The sequence below is a fragment of the Hippocampus bargibanti genome, linkage group LG11, assembly GCF_051943395.1.
Source record: "Hippocampus bargibanti isolate YZ-2025 linkage group LG11, ASM5194339v1, whole genome shotgun sequence".
Classification (NCBI taxonomy): Eukaryota; Metazoa; Chordata; class Actinopteri; order Syngnathiformes; family Syngnathidae; genus Hippocampus; species Hippocampus bargibanti.
The window spans coordinates 11,687,220-11,714,747 of NC_142744.1; the positions used below are offsets into that span (position 1 = coordinate 11,687,220).

Sequence of the window (27,528 nt, forward strand, 5' to 3'; positions counted from 1 at the left end):
TTTTTTTTTGGGTGTAGCAACCTTTATTGAAGAAGCACTTTTGGACATTCCTGACGTCGTTGACCCAGAAGGAATAATCTTCTTGACAGGAGTAAAGGCTGAGACACGGACTAATAGCACCACAGGGAATGACAACTGTACTGCGACTCGTTGCCACCCGATAGCAATGACATGAGAGGTGACGGACATTTTGGTTATTTTTCCCGTCGTTTTGCCTTGGCGGGCGGACATTTTGGGAGGGTTAACTTCTTTTCCAGCTTTCAAACATGGCAGATGTTTTTTTTGCTAGTTTCCGAATGAAATATAAAGGAGTGCTTATGTATGTGTTTGACAGAGTCATCTCAAGCTGCGCGGAAATTATACAGCAGGTTTGTGTCATGCTGTCATCTGAACCGGTGGACCGGGGGCGAAATTGTTTATGGAACAATCATCCAAGGCTACGAGGATAAAAAGATGCATGAATTTACATCTGGAACACAACCAAGGGACAGACAGAGGTGTGCGGGTGGCACATGTGGCGTCCAGCTGTTGTCATTAGTCACAGGTGAAGCGCTAATGGGTTTTGGTTTCCGAGGCCTTGTGATGTCACATCCTGTTTTGCGCTTCGGTTAATTCAATACATGTTTCAAGTCATTTTCATTATCGGGCTCGGTGAATATGTTTGATTTTGTCAGTTTTTGCTCTTTTGACTTCAAGATGGCACCGTGAGAGTGGCTACCTTTCCAGCAGCTCCTGTATTTTGTTTTTCTACTTCTTTCTTTCCTTTCCTCTTTCTTTCATAACTTTGCTGCTGTGAAATGTAAATTTCTCCACTGGGAGATGAATAAAGATACAGTACATCCAATCCAATTTGTGCACTGATGGGATGTCAGTTGCAAAAAAAAATGCAAAGTATGTTTTCAAGGGACATTGGGATATTTTTTTTTCACATTTTAGCATGTTTTTATGCAGGTTTGAATGATTTTCAAGGTCAAGCATCTTCAATGGGGATTTAATCACCCGAACAGGCATGTTATGGTCGAATGATGAAACCACACGATGCACCCCCATGGTGGTCTGTATTTGAGACCTGCCTCAAAAACTATCATCAGTTGCTTTGTGACATTCTTTACAAAAAAATAAAAAAATAAAAACCAAAACAGTGTATGGTAAATGAGACTGACTATTCATAAATGGGACTAAAAATTGAAAAAAAAGCATCAGTCCCTTAATTCCGGGGCCCCGCCTGCACTCAGGGCATGGACACTCTTCGGGAGACGGTTTGATGGAAGACTCCGCGTAGCAGCGACGGGTAGTCGGCAACACGGAAGAGGTGGCGCTGAGCGTAGTTGATATCGTCGCGCTGCCCCCTGCTCACCAGCGTGCGCAGGTTGACCTCGTTGACTTGACCCCCCACCGCGATGACGAAGAGCTCCAATCCGGCGTCCGCCAACTCGCGAACGCGTTTCTCCAGCACGGCTTCGGTGACGGCTTGAGATCTGCCGTCCGAGAACAGAATCACCTTCTTTCTGTAACCGCTGGCGTCGCCGCGGCTCGGGAGAGACTTGATGGCAAAGTCCATTGCTTCCAATACGTTGGTGCCGTCGTTTTGGAAGGCCATCTCGTTGATATGGTGGGACAGAAGGGTGACGTTTGCGGTCAAGCCTTGCTCCATGCGGGCGCCGCGGCTGTACTGGCCGACAGCTGCTCTCACGTTCACGCCTCTCTCTTTCTGGGCACTCAGGAAGCGCTGGACCAAGCGGTGCACGAAGGTCTTACTCGTGTCAAAGTTCTTCTGGCCCACGCTAGCTGAGCTGTCCATCATCAGGAGGATGTCGTGACTTTGGGAGAAGGCGACTGGAACACGTACGAGAGAGCAAATGAATAGGACGGCAGAAAAAAAAAATCACCCTGCAAGAATCCAAACAAGGGTGTGGAAAATCCTACTAGACCCTCCGCACCCTGCCCACCACCTTTTCCAGCGACTCCCCTCAGGCAGGCGCTACCGATCCATGCGCACCAAATCGGGCAGACATTTAAACAGCTTTTCCCTCAAGCCATTAACTCTCTAAAACAGTAACCCAAATAGACTCAATATAGTGCCTCCATTTTTCTTATGATGATACTAGTGCAGCGTGTTCTACCGGAGACAAATTCCTTGTTTATTCTACATACTTGGCCAATAAAGATGATTCTCATTCTGATTCTGAATCAGATAAGAGAGCGATGATGCCATTTTGAAAGCGATTGGAACAATTTGCTACAATTGTTGTTGCTAAAAACAAAAAGTGACTTACTTGGGCATTTGTAGTCCGGGCATTTTTTATCTGCAGGTGAAAACAACACAACATAGGTCAGTTTACTCAAAACTGAGAACTAAACAAAAATAAAGATTAATTGGGGGTGTTGAACGTGCTATCCAAACAAAACACCTTGGCAGATTCTGGATGTAAGGTTCTGCAAGAAAGAGTCATCCAGAAGCTCGGCAAAGTTGTCCAGGACGAAGGAAAATCCCGGTTTGGGATCACTCTTGCACACCACATCTCCAAGCTGCTCCTGATTGGGCTGACGGCCTGAGTAGTCCTTCACCCCCAAACCTCCCACCTGGAGATCAACACATTCGTCGTCACGGTTACTGTATTTTACAGACGACAAGGTGCACCCAAAAGCATACATTTTCTTTAAAAGATGACCCTGTGCCTTATACGTGAAGTAATATTGAGCCATAACAGGTGTCGCAACGACTGTCAGCAGCCACCGACTCCATATATAAAACCAGTGTCTGAAACAACGTCTGCCTGGACGCCCGGGGCGTGCAACTTTGATGTTGGGCGTACAACTTACAAAATGTCTCCGCCCGGGTGGCCGACAACTTTTTAGAAAAGTTCAATCAAGCAAACGTTTGAATGAAGATTTCAAAATCGGAATAAATTATTCCGATTTCGAAATCTTCGTTCGGTCTGGAAATTTCTGAATTTCCGTTTGTTTGGCAATTTGCATACTCGGCACGGCAGCCAATCAGAAGCCTGCTTCGTGCTTGCGGACCTTCCCGAGCGTTATAAGGTCGTGTATTTGTGTATCATTTTCCAAAGTGGATGCACAGAACCTCAGCCCCAGAAGAAAGATTCAAACGAAGCTAACAACATATGTGACGCTACAAAACGTAAACGTACACTATCCTGTCACAGTAAAGTGTCCAAGAGAGTTTTGAAAGGCGCTTAGAAATGATATGTATTATTATTATTAAAAGCATCGTGGAAAGAGGAGTCCAGGTGGCTTATAGCAGACGACGCAAGGCAAACATTGCATTGTGCAACATGCCGAAGAGTGTATGGACAAACGACAACTGGCGCAAAATCGTCAGCAAGGGATTTTACCATAAATTAAGCAATGGAGCATTTGTGGTCGGTACATCCTTAATAAAAACAATCCATAACACTTTGCAACAATGTTTTTTTTTGTGATTAGTCGTCTTATTGTGTTTCAAGTTGTGAAAAATGGGGCAGGCAACTTTATGGCCGGGCAGGCAACTTTTCAGAGTTGTCTTCCCAGGTGTCCGCTAACTTTTTGTCATGAGTTTCAGACACTGACACAACACAGTTTTATTTTGGTAATCTCTTAAAATTACTTTACCAGACAGAATTTGTTCTCGATTTCGCCATAATTTTGTGTTTTTGCATAATTGTCAACTTTTCAACCGTATTTTATATGTTGTTTTAATAATTTCAAATAATGTATGGCGTACTACAACTTTTATAGGGGAAGAAAAATTAAAAAATAAACGTGAACGGATCTTACAAAGACCATTTTGGCTGGAATCTAGTTGGTCTCAACTGCTGGTAGCCAACGACAATGCCGTTGCCGATCGCTATTATTGTGACGGCAAACCAGGAAAAGTAATCATCAATTGTATATGTACGTATATTTTTTTATTGCTGCGTACATTAGGATTGATAAAAGCATAACGTGCACAAGCGCGGTAGGCTGCCCGCGTTTCCGCTTGTGTTAGCGTTTTTTTTTTATCATTTCAAATAATGTATGGCGCACTACAACTTTTCTGCGGGAATTGTAATCATTTAAAGGGCCGCTATCAACCAAGGTTGACAGGTATGTTTTTGGCAAAATGATTAAAAATGGAAAATTATGTGTTTTTTGCTTGTTTTTGTATTTAGGGTCTCAAAAAAAAGTTTATTTCTGAAATTTTTAAGGCCAAAATATTCCATGAAAACCTCCAAAAAAACAAACATTTTAAACAAGGAAGATTGGAGATCTTTATTTATATGTATTATTGTATTGTGATAAACTCTGATTAAAACAATGGAATATTTTTGAGCTCATAAAAATTGAGGAAAAATATGACATGTAATACTCTGCAACTTCTATTATTGTGTTTGACATGAAAAAAGGAAAAATATGTCAAAATCTGATTGTTTCGTTGACATTCCCTTTTGGGAAACACCGTCTAATACAGGGGTGTCAAACTCATTTTTTGCCACGGGCCACATTGTAGTTTCCTCTCGAGGGCCGTTATGAATTTGGGGAAGCCATGAGCATGTTTAATCCCCTCCACATATCACACACAGAACACAAAGAAAATTAATCAATAACTAGTTTTCAAATCTGAAGTCAAGAATAATGACTGTTATTGCGGTTCATATATGAACCATTTGGACTTTAGCAAGAATTTCACAAGTTTGATTTGCTTTCCCGGGCCAAATAATATAATGTGGCGGACCGGATTTGGCCGCCGGGCCTTGACTTTGTGGTCTAATGGGTGCATAACGTATAACCCCAGCCTCTACTGTAGCGCCTCATAAAGTGGCGTGCCTTATATATGGAAAACGTTTTAAAACATGGCATTCATTGAAGGTGGGTCTTATAGTCTGGAAAATCTGTTAATTTCCAGCGGCACTTCGTTGCACTCGGTGTTCCTTACCCGGATGTTTTTGCCACACAGAACGTTGAGAGGAACCCTGTCCCGGAGAATGTCAGAGCGTCCGTCGGTGAGAACCAAAACGACACGGTTCTCCTGCCTCATAAGCTTGATGGTGTTTTCCAGAGCGAAATTCAGAGCCTCGCCGGTATAGGTGGCCTCCGCCAGCCAGTTGAGATCTTTCACGGCCCTGCGTGCAAAGAACGTTCAAGTGATTTGGCTAACGCTGACCAACACAAGCACCGATTGGAGAAGACGATTAGATTTTTTTTCCCAGTAACAGAGTTTATTCTGTTTTTTTCGTTCTGCAAATGTGTGGAAAATATGGAACTCACGTACAACAAGGGTGATAATTCTTATGCAAAGTCGCCCCAAAATATTATTTTCCATTCAGTCATTGCTCTGAAGTAAGGGTGGTGCGTGTGTGAAAAGTTCCCTCTCTTCACTTCTTTTTATCTGGCTATCTACCTAGCTATCTAGCTGGCTACCTGGCTGGCTACCTAGCTGGTTACCTAGCTAGCTATCTATTTGCTGTCTATTAGCTATCAAGCTGGTTGGCTGTCTAGCTGGCTATCTATTAGTTATCTAGCTAGCTGGCTATCTATTAGCTACCTAGCTAGCTGAGTATCTAGCTAGCTATCTATCTATTAGCTAGCCATCATATAGCTAGCTTTCTATCTATTTGAGTTATTCCGGGTTGAATGAACACTTGAGAATTTTGAAAGTCGCTTATGAATGAAATGTGTTATTATTGTTATTTTGTCCAATTTTAAATATTTAAAATTCACTTTTTCCCCTTGCCTGCGTGAATGAAAAAAAACCCAAGTCACCTTTGTGTGATGATTTCGTGTGTTGTCATACATGTATTAGATAAATACGAAATTCATAATTTGATCGACAATGAAGAAATTCAGATTTGTTTTGTTTGTTCAAAGATTGAATGTGTGTGTGGCCACTCAACTGTTTAAACTCGGTCAAGGTAGCCACATTGGTGCCCAGTTGCACCACTTCTTGGGCTTTGGCACCACTGTACTGCACAACGCTCACCCTGGATTCGTTACCTGCAAACTGGGGAGGAAAAAAAAACATGTTTTATCTGTTTCGTTATCCGTATAATGTTGTTGTTTTTTTTTCTTCTGTCAGCATGGCCGCGTTCCCACCCTTTCCTGACTAATTGCATCCAAACAGGAAGAAGCGAGTCTCTGGAGAGACAAATGAGAGCCGGTTCAAAAAACCCCAGATGCTATCTTATTTATTTTTTAATTCCTTCACATCTTTGACACCCCCTCCTACATCCCTTTGCAATATATACCGATCGTTATGAAGCATTCAGGCACACGAATAATACAAAGTAAACACATGAGAAAAGGACATTACCTTGACCTGCTGGTCTTTAATCAATCTGTCGACAACGGTGATGATGAAGTCTTTGGCAAGAGCAAAGTTTGAGGCACCGATACTCTCGGAGCTGTCCACAATGAACGCCAAATCCAAAGCGGCGCATTTACACTCTGATGACATAAAAAGCCATATAACACTTCATCTTTAAGCTCCTGGGTAGGACGTCATGGAACCGAGAGTTTTTAGTTTCAGCAAGCACTTACCGCAACAAGCTGTGGTGAATCCCAATCCGGAAAAAGAGGAGAAAAAAAAGATTGTAGAAGAAAGTTAGTTCATGAAGTGGAAAGAAGAATAATGCCATCGTAACTCATTCACTGCCATTTTCAAATTTATTTGGCAATTGAAAAGTGCGACGTGAAGCGCCATTCCTGAATTTGTTCTGGTTTGGTTTTTTCTTGCGAGCGATGCCAAAAAAGCACTGGTCAGACCTCTGGCAATGTTTTTTCCCTTCCATGAAGAGGCAGCATTTGCCTCTTGTCCAAGTTAGCGCTTTGTTACAGCGTCAGCTGGTGTTAAGCACTATATAAACCAATATGTGTTGTATTGTATTTTGTACAGCCGCCCCATTTCAAGCTCAGATAATTCCAGACTCATATAACTTAAGAATTAACTCTTTTTTTTCTGATGAAAGAAGAGCGTCTAAGGCGGTGGTTCTTAATCTGAGTTCGATCGAACCTTAGGGGTTCGGTGAGTCGGTCTCAGGGGTTCGGTGGATCCTCTGCCACAGAGGTCCATCCCTCAGTCTAGACAGCAGTTAGTAGGCACAGTCATTGGAAGAAGGGTTCGGTGAATGAGCATATGAAACTGGTGGGGTTCACTGCCTCCAACAAGATTAAGAACCACTGGTCTAAGGTTTGTTACACTGAATTGAATGTTTATGTAGTCCTAAAAGTCAATATTTTGTGGGTCCTGCAATTTGAGTGACAATGACAAAAACCCTGGCCCTGTAGTGGACACATCTGTGCACATCGGCTGGCAGCGAATGAGTTAACTCTCTTGGCTTCAATTCCACATTGGCAGTATGTATTAGCAGTATGTTGAAAAAGAGGCTAAAATACACAATATGCCTTTCTGTTTATGCACGCGTGTGTTTGTGTACGGCAACGTTACAGTTTGGAACTTACAGCAGAGCTTCATGATGATATCCAGAATTTCACATTCCTGAGAAGAAGGGCGGAGTGCACGTTACTGCATAGCAATGCACTCCTCGAAATAACTTGAGATGACTATTGAACACGGCCAGGGCAACCTTTTGACTTACTTTGACAAAAATAAATACATTAATAAATATAAAGTAATAATAATAATAATAATAATAATAATAATAATAATAATACAGTAAAGTCTCGTTATATCAATATTGGTTATATCGATAGTACTGCTTATTACGATACTATTTCTATGAACGCAAGGAGAAAATTTACATGCCGCAGGATCGGATATATCGATAGTCCGGTTATATCGATATTTTTTCCGACTCCCGAGAATAACGATATAATGACACTTTACTGTAATAATAATAATAATAATAATAATAATAATAATAATAATAATAATAATAATTTTGAAAGGCACTTATAAATACAATGTAAATACAAAAAATATTAATATTAATACTACTACTACAACAACAACAATAATAATAATAATAATAATAATAATAATAATAATAATAATAATAATTCGATAAAAAATACACGAACAAATATATAAATACAAAATGTGGAAGGGAGGGAAGGGGAAAAAAAGGAAAACATGATGATAATATTTTCCTGAGAGCACCGTTTGGCAAAATCCCGTGTGGGATTTGCCGTTCAGGATGTGTGGCTTGAGCCTGAACGTTGAAGTGTCATATTCTAAATAAACTCAAAACAGGGCATCAAGACCCCCCACCCCCACCCCTGTCTTGGCTAGAATATGGGATCAGATTCAACCTTTCAATTAAAAAAAACATTAATAGACTTACATCAGTTCCTGGTGGTCCGGGAGGCCCAGGAGGTCCCTAGAAGAGAAAAAAAAAACGAGTGATAGATGCCCCCTGGAAAAAAAATCAAGTTGACAGCTACAGTTCCTGGAATATTTTTTTTAACCCCTCCGCCAACCCAACCACCAAAACTACTCTCTGGTGATGTTTCGTCAGAAAACCCACCACTAGTGGGATATGCTTGAGCAACATACGAATCCACCGCGACATTTTATTCTCTCACTTGGCTGCAGAAATGAAACATCTGCTTTCTTTTAACAGATGATAAACTCGGTTTAAGAGGGTTTTTTTCCCCTTCTTTTTCCTTGCTTGCATGTGTGCACACAGGAACTAGGACAGACAGACTGATTGACAGATGGACGGGTAGACGAGAGACAATGAGTCCACACACATGAAGACATGATGCTCGGTCTGCAGGATATGCTGAATGCACGCAAATCAGATTGGGGGTGAGGGGGGGGGGGGGCAGACAGGCGGGATCGGGGATTTTTGAGACATGCATCCAAACATATGGTTATATTTAGACATGACTTTTTTTGGGCCCCCATATTGTCTTGTTGAGAACACGCAGGGTGTTGCGCAATATTTTCCTCTTTAACGTGACTGAAACAAGGGTGGTAATTTTCTCTAGTGTCTCAAAGTGCGGTTTTTTTTATGTCGTGCTGAGCGCTGAGAGCTTGCAATGAAAACACCGCAACAAAAACAAGGCCGATTACCATATTCCTGCTTACCATACGCGTCCCATCATACAGTCATAGCCTAATGCCAGTTTTTTTTTCTTTTTTAAGTGGTCTAAGAGTGAAGCTAGAATGCAAAGACAGACAAGAAGGCCACACGCAAAATTTAAACGGGCCCTTTGACAACAAAGTAGAACCAGACTTAAGTGTTTCCTGCCGGCCTTGCAATATCTTAAGTATTTCCTGCCTGGCATTCGACATCTTCTGGCGGGATGCTAGGGAGGAACATTTGCGACAATTTGCACCCCCCCCCCCCCACCTCCGGTATCGCAAATTATGACAAAAAACGATGAACGGTGTGCATTTCTTCTGTCTGTCTGAAAACATTTGCTTTTATTTTACTGATGCTGATGACATTTTAACTTTGAAAAGCATTTGCATGTGGCTTTTGTTTTCTTCGCACATCCCAAAAAAACAAATGCAAAATAAACCACAACACACACACTCACAGCTCCTGCAAAAGGCCTAATGAAAATGACGAGAATACAGACACTCCCCTACTTACGAACATTTGAGTTATGAACAACGGTACATACGAACATTTTTGTAGTAACATATAGTATTCTCTCCAGTTGTACACGAACATATCTTTAGAGAGCATATATTTTAATAAATGTTTATTTTTCAGTACAAACCAATACAGGTTACTTATACAAGCCTTAAAGGACAACCGACGCCTCCGGACCAGTTGTGTCCATAATTTGTAAAATCACTTTAAATGACTTCTACTGACCGTATTTTATAAAGATTCCACCGCATATAGCTATATTTTACGTTACGGAGGAAAACACATAAATAACGCAATGGTGGATCATTCTGTGTTGCATCAAGACTACTATTTGACATTAGTTGACACAAATTCCCAGCAGACAGAGAAGCCCATTCCCAATGGAGCTTGGGCGCCATCTTGTGCATTTTCTGGGACGCTACATTGGAGTCCTGATGGCTCGAATTGATACGGAAGGACTTCTTTAATCGATTGCAAACATTTATGCTTTCCTCTTCAGAACTATTTGAATCATATTCATTACTGGATGAGTAACAAGAAAGCATCTTCTCCAAATCTGAAGCCATTGTTTTGATTCTAGATTAGAGCAAGGCAAGACGTCCTGGCGTGACGTCACGAACAAGTGGGCTGGACCTTCTGAAACTCGCCATCTCCCAGGTCATTTTGAAGTAGTTTTGGGACACTTTAAGTCCTTTTTATTGGTGTTCTGGCTTTGACTAAAAATAACAGCCTCCGTATTTTGGGTATTTTAGATGCTATAAAACGTTTTTCTCATGTCAGTTAGGAAACAAAAAAATGGTGTCGGTTGTCCTTTAAACATACTTATATAAACCTTTAACCTATTTATATCATCCATAAACATACATTGCATACAAAACAGCACTAAATCAACTTCCGAACTAAATCACCTGACGAACAACCCTTCGCAACGTTTCTCATTCGTAAGTTGGGGAGTGTCTGTAAACTATTCAATGTCTCAATTTGCTCGCAGAAAAAATTCGGACCGAGGCATGCTTACCGCATTTCCTTCAGGTCCCCTGTGACCTTTGGCTCCCTTTGGTCCCGCAGGTCCTGGTTGATTGTTCTGTTAAAAAGGCAAGCAAAGTTTTGTTTTTGTTAAACTAACCCTTGGTGGTTTAAAGTCAAATACAGTAAAGTCTCGTTATATCGATATCGGATATATCGATAGTCCCGGTTATATCGATACTATTTCTATGCACGCACGGAGAAAATTACATGCAAACAGGGTCGGATATATCGATAGTCCCGGTTATATCGATATTTTTTCGGACTCCCTTGAATATCGATATAACGAGACTTTACTGTATATATACAGGTGACTTACCCATTTTAACCCATTTTTATCCCATTTTAACTTATTCACTGGCATCCCTGAATTTATTCGGGAATTGAAAATATGACGTGGACTCCCATTCCCGATTTTGTTCGGGTTTTGTTTTTTCTTGCGTCGGGGTGCCGATAAAGCGCTGGTCAGACCTCTTGCAAGGTTTTTTGGGGGGGAATGAACTCTTTTTTTTCTGATGAAAGAAGAGAGTCTAAGGTTTCTTTCGCTGTATTAAATGTTTATGTAGCCCTAAAACTCACTATTCTGTGGGTCCTGGAATTTGAGTGAAAATGAAAAAAACACTGGCACGGGAATGGACACATTTTGGCACATTGTCCGGCAGTGAATGAGTTAGATTTCAGGAAAACAAATTCACAAGACTTTAATTTTTGATTTTCCCCAAAGAGAAAGGACAGATTTTGTAAACTTGGGAGCCTATATGCAGGGACACTAAAGATTCTAACATCCTTTTTTGTAAACCTGTGCTCACATCACATTTCCCCAGCAGTTGTTGTCACAGTGAAACATTTTCAATAGGTGATGTCACAGCTTGTCTTATCATCCGGGGGCCAATTTTATGCCATCGCTCTGCAGCTGCAGAGAAAAACTGCCTGTGCGAACGCTGATGAGGGCCAAGGTTGTGGAAGTGCCTCGTCCAAGGGCGCTTAAATCATTTTCAGGAAACAATGTTCCCACAGATTCCACTTCAAAAAGGGATTTCGGGGGGCAACGTTGGCAACTGAAGATTCCATTTCAATGGCTAATCTCCACGATAAAAAAATGAAAAGATTTGATTGCTTAATTTACACCATTACACAATGACAGAAACTTAACCGCTGGAGTAACATGGAACAAAATGACAGAGGCGGTAGCTTATGCGGCGCAGCGACTCATTTTGATCTGATCATAAATCGTCATTTGCAGCTCAACACGTCAGACAGAAAGGAGACGTAGCTTTGGCGAAAGGAACGTTTGACACTCTGGAATCACAAATCACATGAGATCAACTCTGGTTTTCATGACGTTGATATTTGGACATCTACATCGGAACCTCCCATATGTTTTACGTGAAGGGAGACCAAGGCGAACGCAAAGCGCCTACGGTGCTCACCAGCACTGGAAATGGTCCCAGATACACCTTGAAAAGCCAACGTCAAACAATGCAAGAGTGCGGACGATAACAATGGCATAATAACCACCGAGTCTCACCGCCTGTAACTTGGAGGCCAGGGTGAGTGAAGCTCCAAGGCCACAGTAACTCATTTGCTGCCTTTCCCGAATTTGTTAGAGTTTTGTATTTTCTTGTGAGGGTGCTGATAAAGCGTTGGTCAGAACTCTGGCAATGTTTTTCCTTTCCACGAGGGGGCAGCATTTGCCTTTTGTCCATGTTAGTTGTTAAAGCGCTGTATAAATCAATATGTATTGTATTGTATTGTATTGTATTGTATTGTATTGTATTTGTCAAGCCCACATGTCAAGCTCAGATAACTCCAGACCCATATAACTTAGGAATTAAGTATTTTTTTTATGATGAAAGAAGCGAGTCTCAGGTTTCTAACGCTGTATTGAATGTTTATGTAGTCCTAAAATTAAATATTTTGTGGGTCCTGCAATTTGAGTGAAAGTGACAAAAACCCTGGCACTGGAATGGACACATTTTTGCACATGGTCTGGTAGTGAACGAGTTAAAGTAGTTGGTCGGAGTCATCACGTACTTTTACAGTGTAAGACAAATTATGGATCCCAATAACAAGGAACTGATTCAAATACTTAGTCAAATATTCAGCAAGGGGGAAAAAATTAAATAATATCGAGTTGCCATGGTTACATGTGAAATGTATCACAGAAATTGCAAATGTCCCCATTGTGGGACTATTAAAGGCTTTCTAATTCTGATTCAGTGCAATGCATAATACGGCGCAGTCTTGAGTGAGACACAAGGACTTCATTATGAATCGGAGACAACATGAAATTTGGCAAAGTCAGTCGATCAAATGCTCATCAATATGTCAAAAACAAGACATTTGCGACTTCCAGTCGCTCGCTGTCTCGTTTTGTTACATTAAAAAAGACCGCTTCGTTCTCTTCTCCTGTATTTATGCTGAGATAAGATAACCAGACTCCGGATTTCGGGGCATAATTATCTTCAACTAAATTACAGAGGACAATTTACACAAAGGAAAGCTTTTGTGAAAGCTAACTTTTTTTTTAAATAAACCCCATGTGCAATAAACAGATTGCATTCCTGCCAATGTTTTTTCTTTTAATGCCGAAAATATATTTTATGTTCTTTGTGCATGTTTACCCTTCATTAGGAGAGTCAGCGATCTAATACACAGCTGTACACACTGTGACCCACCGTCAATAATTAAACAAATACCAAAACCTGGACCTGATCATGATGTGCACATGAGGCACGTAACATGAAGTTCAATTCAATGTCAATCTCAAAGGATCCAAGAATGTGTGCGACCTGTTTGAATGACAACGTGCACAAATTCACTGTAAACATGAACAACTACAACTGGAGGTTCATGCTGGCACGCTAAAGGGATGTACGCTACGCACTCGTGCGCAAACACACCCACGTACACACTCGTGAGGACTGGCCTAAAGGTCCTCAAATGTTCTCATGACGTATGGTATAAAATCATAGTGGTCCTCACAAGTAGTCTTACAAACACACACACACATAATGGGGTCCCTTCATCCTCCACACTCATTTCCTGGTATCCTTGACGACGACATATACACAGCTGCATCAGCTCAAAGTTCCCTTCTCCAATGACACACACACACACACACACACACACACACACACACACACACACACACACACACACACACACACACACACACACACACACACACACACACACACACACACACACACACACACACTGTTCAGATCTACATTAGGAATTATTTCCAGCTGTAAAAAAAGTCTGCGAACAAGATGGATGGACAAAGAAACACACCGCAGGCTAACGCAGAAGAAGAAGAACCATTAAGTCGGCTAATGAAAATCACAAGAATGATCCTATAGAATCTGAGGTGTCAAACTCCATATGCAAGTGGCATCGCGTGTCAACTGTCACGCGACCGGTGAGGAAATAAAAGAAGGATGAGGAGCAAGGGCGACACACTCACATCAGGGCCTGGGTCACCGGCTTCTCCGTCATCTCCTTTGGGTCCGGGAGTTCCCTTGCTGCCCTGAAAGTGGCGTTACAAGCGACGTTACACGAGCAAAATTGAAATTCCTCATTCACAATTTGACCAAATGAAACTTACGGGTTCACCAGCATCTCCGCGAGGGCCAGGATAACCCTGAGAAGAAGATCTCAATATAAATATGCTTTCCGTGTATTGAACTGCCATCATACATTGCCATACATTCATTTGTAGCCCAATAAGTACACACCTGGAAACCTGGGCAACCTGCAGTACCATTTCCTGGTACACCGTCCACACCCTGGCAAGAGGAACATTTTCAGAGTCTTCCACATGAACACCGAGGCATCAAAATGTTGCGGCGGGGGGCTTGTAATGGATGGCAGATATTTTCTTCACTCACCCTGACTCCCATTGGGCCTCTGTCTCCGGCAGATCCTTTGATCCCTCTCGGTCCTTTGGGTCCCTGCGAAAAATTAGGCACGCCAAGAAGGGAATATGACATGACGTGCTCATAAAAACTAAAAAAAAAAAAAAAAAAACATTTGGATGTAGTTCGGATGCTTGTGTGGGTGTGCATGTGCTGACAGTTAACAAATCGAGCTGCTATTTTTGTTTTTGGGAGAACATTGACTGGTTAAAAAAGACATGATGATATACTAAAACAATACCAAACACAAATACCTCAATCAATTGGTGTGAGTGGGATGGGGGGGGGGGGGATGATGCTTATGTCAGTTTTTTTTTTTTTTTTTTTATTAGAGTGGGACACACCTCTGGTCCAGGAGGGCCTTCATCACCTCTGTATCCGGGGGAACCATCCCTGCCAGGCTCACCCTGCAAAAACAATAAATAAATAAATAAAAATCCAAGACTATCACCATCCATTATTTCGTTATTCATCTTTTTTTTAGTTCGTTAAAAAAAAATAACTCGCGACTGAGAAGTTGATATCAGCTTCACTTCTGTGAAAAAACAGCTTATTTTCAGTTTAGTTTGTTAAAAATGTGAAAACATTGCAATCTTCAAACTCTAGGATATCAGGGGATGATATCAGCTTCATTAAAAAATAAATAAAATAAAAAAGAAAGATGACAGTGACCTTAACATGCTTTTTTACAAGTATCCGATCCAGATGTAGTGATTATATTGTTCCGTTTTCATGTTTACGGAGAATAAAAGACACTGTGCTTTTTTGTCTTTTGGCTGACCTTCAAGTAACAACACTGTAGCTGAACATGGATGAACTGCTTCTCAAGAGTGATTCAAATACAGTCGTGGAATTGATGAGTGAGAAATGGCGAGTTCTCAGAAAGAATCATTAAGTTATTACACTTGGAGGGGTGTCAACCAGCAGCTGCTCTCAACTGCCGCATGAGCATTTGGTCCGCTTAGGAAACGATCGCTGCGATATTACACTTTGAGGCATAGAAAATTCAAACTTGACTGGAGGCAGTGATTTATCGAGCCAGACTTGGCTACAAGGACTAAATACACAACACTAAATATGGAGGTCATACGACGAGTGCTACATCTTAAATTTACTTTCGAACAGTAGTCGGCTTGACGAGGTCAAAGTTAAAAAGTAGGAAATAGGCGGCCGTAAGCAATGACATTCATTCCATTCAGGTTTTTCAGGCAAGTTGCGAGCTGAAAGTGATTACTAAATTTTCCGTTTCTTTTTAAGAGTTGACTGTTTTACACTATTCGTGAGCAATCATGCTAGGGGTGTGGCAATAGTACGTATGTGCTAGCAACTATTCCGAATGTTACGAAAACAGCTAATCCAGTGGCGCTAGCGATCATGCTAGAGATGTGGCAAAGTATGTATGTGCTAGCAAATATTCAGAATTTTACATAAGTGATCTAATCTAGAGGCGCTAGCGATCATGCTAGGACTATGGCAAATTATGTATGTGCTATCAAATATTCATAATGTTACAAAAACAGCTAATGTATGTAATGTAAAGTATGTATGCGCTAGCAAATATTCAGAATTGTAGGTAAATCATATAATCTAGTGACGCTAGTGATCATGCTGGGGGCGTGGCAATGTCTGTATGTGCAAGCAAATATTCTTAAAATTACAAAAATAGATAATCTAGTGGCGCTAGCAATCATGCTAGGGGTGTGGCAAAGTATGTACAGTAAAGTTTCGTTATATCGATATCGGATATATCGATAGTCCCGGTTATATCGATATTTTTTCGGACTCCCTTGAATATCGATATAACGAGACTTTACTGTATGTGCTAGCAAATGTTCATAATATTCTGTAAACAGCTAACTTAGTGTTGCTAGCAACCATGCTAGGGGCGTGGCAAAGTACGTATATGCTAGCAAATATTCCGAATTTTACGTAAATCATCTAATCAAGTGGCACTATCAATCATGCTAGGGGTATGTCAAAGTATGTATGTGCTAGAAAATATTCAGAATTTCACGGAACTCATCGACTCTAGAGGCGCTAGCGATCAGGCTAGGGGTGTGGCAAGGTATGTGTGTGCTAGCAAATATTCATAATGTTCTGTACATAGCTAATTTAGTGTCGCTAGTGATCATGCTAAGGGCGTGGCAAAGTATGTAGCAAATATTCATAATTTTACAAAGACAGCTACCGGTACTTTAGTAGTGGCCCGACAGCATACGGTATTATTTCGACAATATTAGTATTTCAATGACTCATAATTACAAAATGATTGTCATTTCATGCACTTTGTGACTGCCTGTCTCGCTAAAATAGCGCTCCACAAGTGTGGCCGCACATGTCTGTTTTCTCTACTTTGAACAGGAGTTCTTGACACTCCCGTCAGTTCTGATGACGAAAGAAAAAAAAAAAAAATAGGAGCACAAAGGCTCCATTGAAAGGTCTGACATCATGGTGGCTACCGCAAGTAATCCATGTCGAGCATTATTTTTGATCTTCTGCCTGGAGCCCTATTAAGAACCGTACTGAGGCTTTGGCTCCAGGAGATGGAGAGAAGAACTGAGTCAGAAGGGAAAGAATGAGCGTCCATGTTCCCGGGAGGGGAGGGCATATGCATCAGTGGGCGGCACTCCGGGGCCTGCGGCCAGGTTCAACACTCTTGAAATGTCCCATCCCGGTGTGCCCTCCCGCCAATGCGAAACTCGAATGCACACGCACGGTCGTAAATCAAAAGCGGTTAAAGTGAAAAGTGGCCGTTTTATGGTGTTGCTAGAAGAAACAAAAACAGTGCGCCACTTGTATTTCTTCGAGTGTACATATGATTGTATGCAAGTGGGTCTCACGGGGTCTCCGTTGGGGCCAGTCGAGCCCTCTCGTCCCTGCTCTCCACGGGGTCCTGGCTCCCCCTGGCAAACAAAAAGAACAATTGTAAAAGGCAATTTACATGGACACTAAAGCGGCCAGTGTCAAGTGAAAGAAAAAACAAAATAAAAAAGCATGAGACAAGTTGGATCGTGAGGAATTTGGTTGAAATGAAACCACTTTAGTCGCAAAGCTGAATACCGGTTAAGGTTGTGGATTTTGGAATTCAGTCAATAGTTTTGTAAAATGTACAGTATATCGTATTCGGTTACACAGTGACTGAAATAAAAAAGAACCTAACATGGGAAAATGTGGCTGCCTCAGTTGTTTCATACAGAAATAATAAAAGAGGGATGAAATATGAGTGCAGTTAAGCAGAACATCAAGATGAGTTATTGGAGCCGGTTCACTTTCTGGCCTTGGATCACGGCACCAAAGGCCCGACTGTTGGACCTGAGAAATTCTGCCTTCTGTATTTTTTTTTCTTCTACACAACGTGTAAACTGGCAAATTATCATAAAGTCTATTCGATAAACGTATTCTACGGAGTGCAAAAAGGAAGAAATCTAATGCTGCTGAGGATTTTCACTGGATTTCCTAACTCATCATCATCACTTACTGGCTCTCCTCTTGGGCCTCTGTTGCCACGGGAACCCTGCTCCCCCTTCTCTCCAACTGCCCCCTACAAGAGATCATAAACCATGAAAACATTATTGTGCAATCGATCCACATCTCCGTAATCAGATTCGACGTTATTTACAATCTCGCCACGAGGTCCGTCCGGTCCCGGTGCACCCTGGAAGACAAATGAAGTGAAATGAAGGCGACCATTTTGAGACCCTCGTTGGATATTTCCATCAAACTTACATCATCGCCACGCTCGCCTTTGTCTCCGTTAGCTCCGCGAGGTCCCCGATCGCCCTGCCGCAGCATGTCAAAATGTCAGAAATTTGTATCGATTGTTTTTTGGCCTACCTTGACTTACCTGAGGACCTAAAGGCCCATAATTTCCAGGTCTTCCCGGTTCGCCATCTCTTCCACTATCTCCCTGGAATGAACATCAGGCGACTTAATCCACCGTGCTCAGTTCAAAACAATCATAAAACCTCTTACTTTTTCTCCTTTTGGCCCATATGGACCAGGATCTCCCTTTGGTCCAGGCTCACCCTGAAGACCCTGCAAGGCAAAAACAGCTAGGGCTTGAAACCACAACACCGAACCGTCGAGGCCTCCAAGCATGCGTCCACATGTGTGTGTTTGTGTGCAATATATCTACATGCCTTCGTTTAAACAAACCGACAGCAAGAATGTAAACCGAGTGGTGATTAAAGAGCCGGGGGGTTCTCCAGGTTTCAAGGCCTGATAGTGGTCAAGGCCGCTCGAGGGGTAACATAGTAAAACAACTAATGGTTAATTTCCCAAGAACATGCCTTAGCCGCATGTAGACAGCAGCGCTTGACATACATAGATGATTAAGACAAAGGAAAATGAATAAACAGTCGGTGCAAATGGGGGGCGTTTGCGGCGCCTAAGCTTTATGTCAGTGTGGAGAAAAAAAAGATTACGTAAACATCTTATGAGCTATTTTCCTTATAAAGTGATTGTTCATGCCAGAAAAGCATGAAAGGCAGCACGTCATCTAATCCAGTGACGCTAGCGATCATGCTATGGGCGTGGCAAAATATGTATGTGATATCGATGAAAAGGTTTCTTCAGCCGTCATCTATACTTCTCTGAAGGTGTCGGACGTTTCGCTTCTTATCCAAGATGCTTCTTCAGCGAACTAAAGTCTTACTGGTAGTTTCGGCCCTATCTATATATCCCTACTGTCCAGACAAGTTGGGGGAAGCAGAGGACTACTCCCTGCGGCTCTACTGATTGTTCCTATTGTCCTGACTAACGACTGGCCTGATTGCCCCACTTGCTCCGGTATCACCTCATCAGCATTACTAATCCTGTGTTGCCTAAGCAGGCTGTTGTACTAACGATCCAAATTGAACCTCACACCACCATATCGGTTTAGTGAAGGATTTAGCTGTTTTATGAAAATCGCTTCTTTTACTCCCTTTCAAACCATCTATGTTCTTTCGCTAAGATTTTAACCTCATTGTTGTCAAAGGAGTGGTTGCAAGCTTTTAGGTCCATATGTACTGCCGCAAAGATTGTATGTGCTAGCATAACGTTACGAAAAGTAATTAAGCACTCTCAAAACATATCTGGCTATTGGTACTACTTAATTGACCCGTTGATAGTGACAGAGACTTGCTTTCTAAGCACTGGTGCATCAGAAATTAAAGGAACACAAGGAACACGTTAAGATCTTGAACTCACATCTGATCCAGGAGATCCTTTACAGCCAGGAAGACCAGGGTAACCAGCCTCACCCTAACGCGATAGATAAATAAATAAATAAATAAATAAATAAATAAAATAATACAATACAATACAATACATATTGATTTACAGTATATAGCGCTTTAACAAAAGCTGAAACTGTAACAAAGTACTTAACATGGCATTGTGAATACTAAAATGAGCCAAAATGGCAGGAGCAAATAAGGTTATACTAGAAAAATAAATTTTAATCACTTGAGTACACACTCTCAGTTGTTTGTTTACATTCTTTTAATTCCTCAAATCTCATTTTTACGATCCAGTTGTAATCAAATACCGAATGTTATTTGAAGATCCGTCACAGGTCGGCACTGTTTCTAACCCACCTTGCGTCCATCGATTCCATCATTTCCCCGTAGACCCTTTTCTCCCTGTTGGCCAGGCGCAGACGCAGAAGAGAAAAATGAAGCAAATCGCAGAATAATCGAACACGCCGGATGCAAACGTGATCGGAATAGAGAAGGTGTGGCATCAAACTCACCTTGTAGCCTTTGTGTCCCCGTTCTCCCTGTAAAAAGCGCAAAACATCAGTCGGTTGCGTCCCACCCAACGTGTATCGCATTTGGATTTTATTCGGACGACTCCTTTATACCTTCTCTCCTCGACCACCTCGGTCTCCCTGCGAGAAAGAAAAGCACACGTTGTAACACATTCAAATTGATGTTTCACATCTTGTATTGCTTTGGGTTTGTTTTTAATTACAGAGATCCCTCGCTACTTTGCGGGTCACTCATCACGGTTTCAGTGCATCACGGCAAAAAAAAACCTTCAGAATAATAACAAAAATTCTGAACGACTCAGAGGTTTTGTACGTGGTTGTAGTTTGATTGGTTCCCAGTGCTGACGTCACTTAATAACAGCACAATTACTCATGGTTTACAGCCATGTGGATTGGCTGTGCATCTTCTCAACCCCGCCTAGCAGCCCCCTCTGTTTTATCACGTGGGTTACGATTATATAATTCTACTTTGTGGATTTTCGTCTATTGCGGGTGGGCTTGGTACCCATTTATCGTGAAAAACAGGGGATTACTGTCTTGATAAAAGTGCACTGTATGATATTGCAGTGTGACCCAACAGGTGATGTCTTGGAGGAGGTTTTACCTTCATTCCACTGTATCCAACGGGACCGGGATCTCCAACGTTGCCCTGGAACGCAGCAGCGACAATCAATAGTTGATTATGTCGACGATGACAACTTATTCAAGCCCGTGGAGACGATGTCATGGCAGAGTAAAATATTGAAAGTCACCGACCATTGCACCGATGTCTCCTTTCTCTCCGGGCATTCCGGGTCTGCCTGTTTCTCCCTGTGGAAAGGTCATACGAGAACATCATCTAAAAATGCTAGATGAGGACGCTCGATCACATAACATCGATACGAGCCAACAGGGATTGGCTTCCGGTCCATTTCAGATGCGACTAGAAGGTTTTCCTAGTTACGGCTTCTACGCCAATTGTTCTGGACGTGATTCGCATCGTCAGAGCAGGAAAAGAGATGAGTTGACGACTGCTGGCTAAATTTCTTCATTGACCAACTAAGCCTGATTCAGAGGATGGCCGATCTCTCTGAAAGTATTTCCCTCCAGTCCTTTTAAAAGGACAAGGATATCATTCTAATAAACATTGTATCATAATAATGTGTCAAAGGTTCCCCACTCGGTGATTAAGGGCTAGAGCAGGCATGGGCAAACTACGGCCCGCGGGCCACATACGGCCCGTTAGGCTTTTCAATACGGCCCGCCGAACTTGCCCAAATTATAGTACAAACAGTGTCTAAAACTCATGACAAAAAGCTAGCGAACAACAGGGCAGATAACTGAAAAGTTGCCTGCCCCATTTTTCCCAACTTGAAGCAAAATGAGACCAATCCCAATAAGAAACATTGTCACAAAGTATAAAGTTTTTTTTTAAATCAAGAATGCACCAACTTCAAATGCTACCTTGCTTAATTTACAACAAATGCGCATGGCTGTAAATTTCGCTACAGTAGTCGATTGTCATTGTGGTGCACAATGGAACGTTTGCATTGATTTCTACGAGCCATTAAGCCCCTTTCATAAGTCTCACGTACACTTTACAGTCACGGTTTAATGTAAATTTACGTTTTGTAGCGTCACATATGTTGTTAGCTTCTTTTGAATCTTTCTTCTAGTTTGAGGTTCTGTGCATCTATTTTGGAAAATGACATGCAATTGCACGACTTTGTAACGCTTGCGAAAGTCCGGAAGAAAGAAGCAGGCTTCTGATTGGCTGCCGAGCCGAGTATGCAAATTTCAACTGCAGGTAGTCTATGTTTGTGTGCTCGGCGACGGTACACGTGTATTGTTAGCGCGTGACGGCGAGAACGTCAGTGAGGAGTTTGTTGAGCGCGCGGTCAGGACAAACCAACTATGATTTGGCGGAATTTAACACAAGTAGGTATTATTGAGCTTGAATATTTCGTTGTGTAATATGTTTTGAATGTTGAAAGTGATTCCATTTTTCAATAAATGTTGATTTCTTTGCCCCTTCGATGGAAACTTAAAAACAGACGCAATCTTGATAAATCACAGTGCATATGTTATTTTAATCTATTTCCATTTCCTCCTCCAAGTATCTGCGAAATAGTCTGTAAATGCCATATCTTGCATATTCCTTGAGACAAATGTATTAACTGATCAGGGATATTTTTCACATTTGAAAGACAGTTAATAAATTGGGTTGTAGTGTTTTTACTGTGCTATGAGGTTTGTACATACTACATTTAAAGGACAACCGGCACCATTTTTTGTTTTTGTTTCCCACTGACATCAGAAAAACGTTTTATAGCATCTAAAATACCCAAATCAGGCAGGCTGATATTTTTAGTTAAATGAAAAACACCAATAAAAATGACTTCAAAATGAATCCGGAAATGGCCGGTTTCAGAAGGTCCCACCCCCTTGTTCGTGACGTCACGCCAAGACGTCTTGCCTTGCTCGAGAATCAAAACAATGGCTTCAGATTCGGAGAAGATGTTTTCTTGTTCTTGTTCTTCTGAAGAGGAAAGCATAAATGTTTGCAATTGATTCTAGGAGTCCTCCCATATCAATTCGAGCCGTCAATGACAGCAATGTAGCACCCAGAAAAAGCAGAAGATTGCGCCCAAGCTCCGTTGGAAATGGGCTGATTTGTCAGCTGGGAATTTGTGTCAGCGAATATCAAATAGTAGTCTTGGTGCAACACACAACGATTCACCATCGCTTTATTTATGTGTTTTCCTTCTAATTTCGCCATCAACACGGATCAACACGAAGTTTTCAGACCAAACAAAGTACCCAAAATGCATTGTATGTCGCTTTCTCGGTCAGGGGCGGTCCAAACGTGACGTCACATGGGGATCGTCATCAACTCGAAAACAAGACTTCATATATTCAGCGCAAGTCTTAAAATGTAAACTATAGCTATATGCTGTGGAATCTTTGTAAAATACGCTCAGTCGAAGTCATTTGAAGTGATTTTATAAATTATGGACATAACTTGTTCGGAGTATTTCCGGCCCAAACACTCCCTCCAAATGCTCCTGGCCCGGCCCCTCTGTCAAATTTTAGAACCCAATGCGGCCCGCGAGTCAAAAAGTTTGCCCACCCCTGGGCTAGAGTAACTTGACTGTCTTTCAAAAGGTGACTGTTTTGTTTAAACAATTTGTCATTAATAAATTCTTTTGGGGTCAAAATAATTCTTCGCATTTATAAACCTAGCGTACAATTTTGTGTCATCCTACCATGCCCCCAGCATCTCCATCTGGTCCTCTAGGGCCTCCTGGAGCCTGTATAGCAAAGCAAAGCGACAGGTGATGACATTGCTCAGTGAATATAAAACATAAAAAGAGTTCTTTGGAAAGTATCACACTGGATACTTACATTGCAGTCAAATGAGCAGCACTGGGATGGAAAAAAAGAGCAAAGCATGTAAAATAAATACGACCGCATTTAGATTGTAGTTTGAGTTGCAAAAACTGATGATCAGACATACCACGTCCTTGGTCTCATTAGTCTGAAAAAATAAGACAAAATGTCAATAGGAGCTAAATACAAACTTATGGGGATTACAAAAAGTCGACATGTATGAAAGAGAAGACAACACGTACGATCATATCAATGATGGTTCGGATGGTTCCCATCTTGGTGGCTCTGGAGTCATCTGCGGCTGTGAAGTTCTGCCTGTAGTTCTGGTCAGTGGCGATGATGGAGAGTCGAGTATCCTAAAAAGGCAAATCAACAGAAAATCTTTAACACCCATCCAATACTCAATGTCACATTTATGCCCTTAGCGCCACACACTTATCTATACAATTCAATGTAACCTTGTTTGAAATCAGACATCCATAAAGCATACAATTTAAAAAAAAAGTCAATTTGAGGTGACCAGGTGCAGGTAACATACAGTTGGGAGCTATTTACCTTTCTTTTAAGAGGAAGTCAACCCCAAAAAGATGTTTTTACATTAAAGATGATGTTTGAATAAATTATTGCTTAAATCCAATTGTTTGTGTGCATCTCAAGTGTTTAAAATGGCCGCCACAAAGGGTAAAATGGCCGCCCATAGATATAATAATAATAATAATAATAATAATAATAATAATACATTTCATTTATAAGAGCCTTTCAAAACTCTCAAGGACACTTTACAGTCCCAGGATATTTTTTCTGCGGGTGAGCAGCGGCAGCCACACACAAATGACCAAATTTTGCTGCTTCACTTGTATTTCAGTTAACAGGTTTCCATCAGAATAATATCCTAATAATAATTATGTGCAGGCTAAAGTAGCAAGATATGATATAATATTTAGGATATTATTATATTTATAATAAAAGAGCAACAGGTGGATTAAATTATTTTACAGCAATAAATTACCACATGGCAAAATATATTTTCCATTTCTAGGCCACGCTTAAAAACAAGAAATAAAGTGTGGAAAACTTGATGTGCTAGAAAAAAAAGTCAGACATTTGAAATTTGTGTTAAAATAATGATGCACATGTCGTGCTATCATCGCTATAATAAAACATGTTTTTGACAAGACCTTGCCAAAATGTAAAAAATCCTTAGCACTCACATTCCCACAAATGGGAAATTTTTGAGTCTTCAATTAACTAACATCCATATTTTTTGGGGATAAACGAGGAAAGATTGGCAAAGAACGGTGAATCATTATGCAAATAAAGTCATTGATACACAAGTACAAACTGGTGTGTGTACCTCCTGATCAGGTGAGATGGCGACGGCGAACACCTTGACCCCATGTAGCCTAGCTTCATTTGCGGCCTCCTGCACACCTCCGCATGGCTCCTTGTAGCCAGTGATGGGATGGCCGTCGGTTACCACGACGATGTACTTGTTCTCGTGGTAGTGAGAACCTCTGGGGGAGTACGAGAAAGTAAACGGGAGAGCTTTTTTGGAAAAAAAAAACAGAAGGACAGGTTTCCCTCAAAAAATTAATAGGCCCGGTTGGAACTGATTATTACGCAATGAGCAGCTCAGCAAGACCCCTCTTGATGGCGCAGTCCGTGTAGGTCCCTTTGCCGATGTATCTAATGGTGTCAATGTCATTCTTCAGGGCCTGCCGATCGGTGCTCATATCGCTCAGCTCACGCACCAAGATGACCTCGTCACTGTAGTGCAACGCCCCCGAGTTCCATGTCAGGTAGCGATCGCATTGATGGCGCCTGTGGGAAGCAATGATATCGATTAGACTGTCCGTCGAAGTTAAGAAATTTCAAGTTTGAGTTCCTTCGCGTGTTCTTACATGTCCCTCAGTTCATCTATGAACCGTTTGGTGAATTCTTTGATCTGGTCAATGTAAAAGTTGGGAGGTTTCTGCCTCAGGGCCACACTCTCGGATGTATCCAACACGAAGAAAAGGTCAACCGGACATTCTGTTTACACGATAAACACATTAGGCAAATGAGAATGTACACCGCTACGCCATATTTACTCCCCCCAAAAAGGACATTAAAATGCAAGCTGCATAAAACATGTCTGAAAAAGAGGCCCCTGGTGCAGCATTACAGGCCTCCATCAGGTGTGACACCCAAAGGGTGCCATAGTGCCTGTTAGCAGGCCTGCAGTATAAGCAACAATCCACTTGTATGAACACCCACAAAAATGCGAACAATACCACAGGACCATCTTCTTTATATTTCACCAATCTCAGTTATTAAGTGCATTTTAAACTCTTCACCGCGCCAACCAAATTCATCAACGTGCACTGAAAGGCCTGCACACATTCACAGGTTAACAATTGTAGATTTTCAACATGCGTCGGATCTCAAATCCTCGGACCTGTCCGTCTCATTCTTGAGCGTACTTGAACGCATCAACTCACATCTGGATCATCACTTTGGCACGCACCACGTCAGTTTCAAAATGAAGACTACTTGATTGATATGCGACAGTGTTCATTGCACGTAGAAAAATCACACTTTCTTGGAAAAAAATTAAGGATCTGAAACTTACCCGCGGACCGGGGTCTTTGGATCTGCGTTTGCGCTCTGGCCAGGAGGACGCACAACAGCACAAGGAGTACTCTCAAAGTCTCCATGGCTGAAATTCTAAATACTAAGTTAAAAAAATAATTCCCCAAGAATAACCAAACGCAAAAAGATGCCCGAATGCCCAAAAGGCGGCTCTCGTTTGACTAAATTCGGCAAAACTTTTGGAGTTCCACCGCCCCGCCGCAGTTCGTCCAGGCGAGAGCCAGAGCGCGCAGAGGACAAGGACGCGCACGACGAAGGAAGAAGGGGCGTGCACGTGACTACCCCCCCCCCCCCGACGCCGTTTTTTTTCATTGCGCGAGAGTCACGTTTGGCGAGAACGCGCATCGACTAAAAGTTTACACAAAAATCTCAAGATGTAGCTTCTTCCATATATGGCCTCCAGTGAGAATTATGAACGTACGAAAACCTGCCAGCGTCCACAACCCACCCCACCTTTAGGACGAAACGAATATTTGCTTTTTATGACTTCAATAAATAAAATCAGGGACAATATTTCACAACGGATAGTTATACTAAAATATTTGTCGTTGAAAATCATTACGTCGATGGGCGGTGACGCCATTACTGTTACAAACGACGAATACAATAACTTTTGTCCCCCACCCTACCTTTTTAGGACGAAATGTTCACTCAAATATCAGATCTTAGCACTTGAAGAAATAAATCCTGGGATATAATTTCACAAAGAATGGTTGTAAGAAAAAAATATGTCGGTGAATATCACTTCGATGGGCGGTGACGTCATTTGTATCGCGAAGTGAGAACGCAAGTGTCTTCACCCACACACGTTTTAGGACGAAACGTCACACCAATATTATGATTTTAAGACTTAAATAAAACCGGTGATAACATTTCGCAAAGGATGGCTCTACAAAAACATTTGTCATTCAAAATCACATTGACGGTCGGTGACGTCATCTGGGTCGCAAACGACGAATAAAATACAAACTTTCGGGGCATTTTTCAGCTTAAAAAAATAACCTGATGAATACATCTGTTTTAACTTTCCAGGCAGAATAGATACGAGCTTTCTGAAACTGGGGAGACGCAAAGGAGGAGGTGGGCGGCTTTTGTCGCCCCTCAACCAGTGCAGAAGGGACACAGTGCCATCCAGTGGACACTGTGGAACCAACTCGCAGAAGGAGCCTTTTAAGGCGGCGCATGTTCACCCCACTCACTCCCTGGAAGAACGGAAAACGTGGAAAGCTTCACTTGGCCAGGTGATGAGTGGGCTGGATGTTTCATGGTCGCTGTGGACATACGTTCG

General features: G+C 41.8%; 1 protein-coding gene across 1 annotated transcript; it reads right to left on the reverse strand.

The window, feature by feature from the left end:
- On the reverse strand, positions 1–26,484 carry col6a1 (collagen, type VI, alpha 1). The gene is made up of 35 exons (XM_089007931.1): positions 26,221–26,484; positions 25,511–25,640; positions 25,230–25,430; positions 24,964–25,123; positions 23,852–23,965; positions 23,737–23,757; positions 23,625–23,645; positions 23,486–23,530; positions 20,997–21,050; positions 20,845–20,889; positions 20,334–20,360; positions 20,223–20,249; positions 20,068–20,112; positions 19,679–19,732; positions 18,461–18,523; positions 18,333–18,395; positions 18,215–18,268; positions 18,108–18,143; positions 17,967–18,029; positions 17,329–17,391; positions 14,833–14,895; positions 14,462–14,524; positions 14,309–14,359; positions 14,179–14,214; positions 14,038–14,100; positions 10,561–10,626; positions 8,280–8,315; positions 7,438–7,474; positions 6,517–6,525; positions 6,290–6,423; positions 5,874–5,980; positions 4,916–5,102; positions 2,412–2,583; positions 2,277–2,306; positions 1–1,836 (listed from the first exon to the last, which is right to left on the reverse strand). Exons 1-35 carry the CDS (start codon positions 26,303–26,305, stop codon positions 1,232–1,234), a joined length of 3,030 nt encoding a protein of 1,009 aa, XP_088864057.1. The 5' UTR covers positions 26,306–26,484; the 3' UTR covers positions 1–1,231.
- Between the last annotated feature and the right edge of the window lie 1,044 nt (positions 26,485–27,528).

Bases quoted from the DNA above. Each gene is read 5' to 3' on its own strand.
- col6a1 (XM_089007931.1), bottom strand. From the start codon at position 26,305: ATGGAGACTTTGAGAGTACTCCTTGTGCTGTTGTGCGTCCTCCTGGCC. The intron at 23,531-23,624 runs GTAAGTATCCAG...TTTGCTATACAG, and splicing joins GCTGCTCATTTGACTGCAAT to GCTCCAGGAGGCCCTAGAGG. The intron at 7,475-8,279 runs GTAAGTCTATTA...CCTTCTTCTCAG, and splicing joins CCGGACCACCAGGAACTGAT to GAATGTGAAATTCTGGATAT.